We start from the raw sequence: 4,287 nt of genomic DNA, 5'->3' as shown, positions 1-4,287 counted from the left end.
TGACTTTAAACGATAGTAGTATGATTTGGTATGTTCAGAAGGCTGATCCTTGCTGATCCTTGTTGCCCCGCTGATCCTTGCTGATCCTTGCTGCCCCGCTGATCCTTGCTGCCCCGCTGATCCCCGCATCCGCATCTCTGCATCCCCGCATCCGCTCATCCTAGTCTTTACTCATCCTTGCTGATCCTTGCTGCCCCGCTGATCCTTGCTGATCCTTGCTGCCCCGCTGATCCTTGCTGATCCTTGCTGCCCCGCTGATCCTTGCTGCCTCGCTGATCCCCGCATCCGCATCTCTGCATCCCCGCATCCGCTCATCCTAGTCTTTACTCATCCTCGTCCTCGCCGCCGCCCGATCACGCACGTACGCGACGTATATTTACCCCACCCCACCTCATACACCACCTGAACCCGTCTACTCATCACGTGACCGATACATATTTTGTATATTTACCCCTCCACCTGAACCCGTCTACTCATCACGCGACTGATATATATTTTGTGTATTAACCCCCACCTCCCCACCACCATCCGATCCGTTATGTGAGCAACATATATTATTTAATATTATTATCAATATTATCAGTTATCAATTACACATTTTTCCTGTAGATTCTTAGATATTATATTTAACAACAACAAATTAAAATACCTATTAGTGAAAATGTATAAGTCGCGAGTAAACTCTTGTCCCTTAGATACTAAACGCGACAAAAACAATTTTTAAAAACATATATTTGGGAATAACATATTAATAAATGTCATTAGTACTAAAAAATATCTTAATCGCTTATACGTTGGACTCATAGATATACGCGACAACAACAACAAATTAATATATATTAGTGAATATCACAATAATAACCAATATATACTAAAAAATACCTTAATCACTTACACGTTAGACTCATAGATAGCTTAATATTATATCTCCTACCAATTAATGGACTCATCCACACCCGTCTTAGCTCTACAAGAGCCGCCATTCATTCAGTCTGTTCTCAGTCGTACACAATTGTAATTCTCCTCTCCGTGTTTTCACAGTCTTCATAATTCGTTCTGAACTTATAGTTTTTTTCAAGTCTTTAGTGTTTATTATTTTCCAAGTGTTTTATAAAATTTTAAGTGTTTATTATTTTATTATTTTTAAAATCATTTTTAAAAACATGGCTGGTTCAATCGCCGACAACGCTACCTTATACAACGAGAAGAAGGCTTTTACATATGTGCCACCATCACCTCCGGCTGAACTCATCGAGTCTACATGCTACACGTTGGACTTTACGGCTAGAAAATTTATAATTGTCGGTATCGATCCAACAGAACAACTTCAAATAGTTGTTCTTTTATTAACATCATCACGTTATGTGAAAATAAGTACAGATTTTCTAAGACGGATATTCTCGCTTATGGGTAACGTACTATCTTTTATATTAGACACGCCGCAAAAGTACAAGCGTACCACATTTCTCGAAACCGATGCTTATAAAATATCGAGTATGATGTATAACGGTTCAAACGTTCTGGTAATTGAATCCAAGACTGAAAACGGGTGTAGAGTTTTATTAAGTCGTTTAGATTTAATAAAACTCCAGGAATTAGAATGGTGTATTACTGCTAGTATTAATGAAAAAGCAGAGAAAATAAAACCCGTAATTATTAAGCAAATTAGTGATTATTGCGAGTATTTGAGGGAGAAATGCTTGCAATCGGATTCACCGCCCAACAATTTGAGGGAAATGGAAATTTTCATTCGGAACGTTGAAGTCAGACAGAGTAAGAAGACACCCAACCTCGGCCAAATTAAAATGTTTGCGACTACACAATTGGCTGAACTTTGTATGGCTCATCGGAACGAACAAAACTCAAAAGTGGTAATGTAAAAGTATATTATTTCATATATAAAATATTAAATTACACTTATTTTTATTTTAGGTATATGATAAGAATTTCAAATCGCTGTCAGCTATATCATCAAGTTGTTCCGAGGTAAACGCTATCTTCTCCAAGTATGACGATTCAAATGATGGATTTAATCAACTGGACGATGATGATAATTTAGTTAAGGTAATACATAAATGTAATATTATATACAATCATATATATTTAAACAAGTTTTATTTTTTATTTTTATTTTAGTTACAGTACGGGTATTCACCAATATCACCAAACTATTCTCCAACCAACATTATATCAAGTAAACAAGAAGTTGCCACTACAACTATTCTAGCTAAGGTAATTTATATAATATTTTTCTTTAAATAAAAACAATATTGATATTATTAATTTTGTTTAGTCCATCGATGAGAACGATGGATATGATTCTGACAATTTGGCGCAGTACCCTCCGTGGTATCACAAGCCAGATCTATACCTACGTCAACGAGCTTTAGTAGTTGATGAGAATGATGGTCCAACGTCGTTCTCGATTCAATCATCTCCACCATCGCCATCTTTTTTTGACAAGCCCTCAGATATATCAAGTAAACGGGGCGCTCAACACCTCACACCATCCCGTAACGTAAAGCGCAGATTATTATAATAAAATTAAATAATTTAGATATGTAGAATAAAAATAAACATGATATATAAAAAAGTATTTTTATTTATTAATATTAAGATTTACAATAAATATTTACAAGGTTCTTACTTCTCCATTAAATGGATTATAAGTTATAATTATTAATAATAAGGTTTACAATTCATATTTACAAGGTTCTTACTTCTCCATTAAATGGATTATAAGTTATAATTTGATCGTGTAATATTAAGCAATATGCAGAAGTTGAAGCTGGGAACGCTTCGTCTGCTTCTAGTTCAATCCTAAGGTCTACGGTTGACATTTTCACGTTGTCGTTCTGGCGGCTCATGTCAACAACAATAATTGGACATAGATTTTTGAAATCTGAACGGTTCAATAGAGGTGTTACTTCGTTATAACCATAGTAAGATTTCTGGAACTCGGCATATGCGCGATATAATGTAGCCATCTTATTCTTGGTGAAGTCGCATTGAAAATCTTCATAGGGAAATACTTCTGAGTTTAAATAGACCTTTACGTTTTTAATTTTACAATGGTCGAAAAATGACATTGCTTTATTCGAGCTATTTTTCCTGTCGTTTTGAAATCCGATTATAACATATCGAGGCTTTTCTAATTTGTTGGATGTCTTTACTTTCCACGAATGCGAAGTGTTTTGAGGTAAAAATGGATATTCACACAGTTCCCACGATCTAAACGTACATGTTAGAGGTTTCTGATTGTTGATTACTTTCAACAGTCGAATTTTTTCTCTATCACTCACTTTCACTATAGGCATTCTCCACAATATTTTTGTTATGTTTATTTTAACATCTTTTAGTTTAGGAGTGTCTACTATCTCATTATTTTTAAACTGTTTAACAGCATTAATATCGATCGAAGCTCTATTCAATATAAGTTGTTGGTTACAATTTATTAAAATACGTTTATAATCTTCGCAAAAACCAAACAAATCTTTAAGATTAATACATCCATTAAAATTTCCGTTATCGATAAAGTCTTTATTACCATTTTTAATTTCACTATCCCAGGCAGCATTATGATGCGATATAATATTTGTTTTATTATACGAGCAATATCCTTTTAATGTAGTCGAAATACCTGGGTTAACAAGTTTTTGAATTTGAGTACCATTTATTTCATATTTCATTTCAGAGAAAAGAAATGCCAGTCCATTGTTTATAAATCGAATTTCGTCAGTTATATCTATAGGTTTATTTATTGTTCCCTCAATGTAAATATAACTCTCACATGGTAAAGTATAAGACTCTGTGTTATGTAAAGCAATACGGACCTCATCATTATTAGAAAGAGCGGACGTCGAATAAGGTAAAAAAGAATGATATTCAATTTGAGTTATCTTACAATCATCGGTGTATCCAGCCGTGACATTTAAATACATATCATCCATATTAAATTGCGTTTAGCGAACGTAGAAAAGCCAAATTATCAGCAGTTAAACTATGTTTGACATACAATTTACGTTTAGAATATTTTTTTTTCTTTAGAGATGTTGCCTTGTTAGTGTTATTAACACGACTAACATGTTTTATATTTGCATACGTATTTATATTATGAAATTGCAGCCCCATAATATTATCATGAGTCTTGAATTAATAACCGTATTGATACTGGCTCGCCTCGCAGATCGATCAACTCGTTGTTCTGATTTTTTAAAATTATACTTGCGTGCGTTATAGATGTAGAATTAAGAGGGTAAAATACCAAATGTGATGGTACCTCTATTA

At 34.1% G+C, this 4,287-nt stretch overlaps 2 protein-coding genes across 2 annotated transcripts; one reads left to right on the top strand and one right to left on the bottom strand.

Annotated features, from left to right (window-relative positions):
• Nucleotides 1-919: 919 nt before the first annotated feature.
• LOC149054057 (uncharacterized) lies at nt 920-2,558 on the top strand. The gene is made up of 4 exons (XM_089230651.1): nt 920-1,871; nt 1,933-2,064; nt 2,137-2,205; nt 2,294-2,558. Exons 1-4 carry the CDS (start codon nt 1,164-1,166, stop codon nt 2,537-2,539), a joined length of 1,155 nt encoding a protein of 384 aa, XP_089086777.1. The 5' UTR covers nt 920-1,163; the 3' UTR covers nt 2,540-2,558.
• Nucleotides 2,559-2,705: 147 nt separating this feature from the next.
• LOC149054056 (uncharacterized) lies at nt 2,706-3,950 on the bottom strand. Its single transcript, XM_089230661.1, has one exon. The coding sequence runs from the start codon at nt 3,948-3,950 to the stop codon at nt 2,706-2,708; it is 1,245 nt and encodes a 414-aa protein (XP_089086787.1).
• Nucleotides 3,951-4,287: the final 337 nt, after the last annotated feature.

The sequence above is a fragment of the Diuraphis noxia genome, unplaced genomic scaffold (assembly GCF_037042655.1).
Source record: "Diuraphis noxia isolate RWA-SAM2 unplaced genomic scaffold, SU_Dnox_SAM2 contig0012, whole genome shotgun sequence".
Classification (NCBI taxonomy): Eukaryota; Metazoa; Arthropoda; class Insecta; order Hemiptera; family Aphididae; genus Diuraphis; species Diuraphis noxia.
This window is presented reverse-complemented; position numbering and strand designations above follow the sequence as displayed.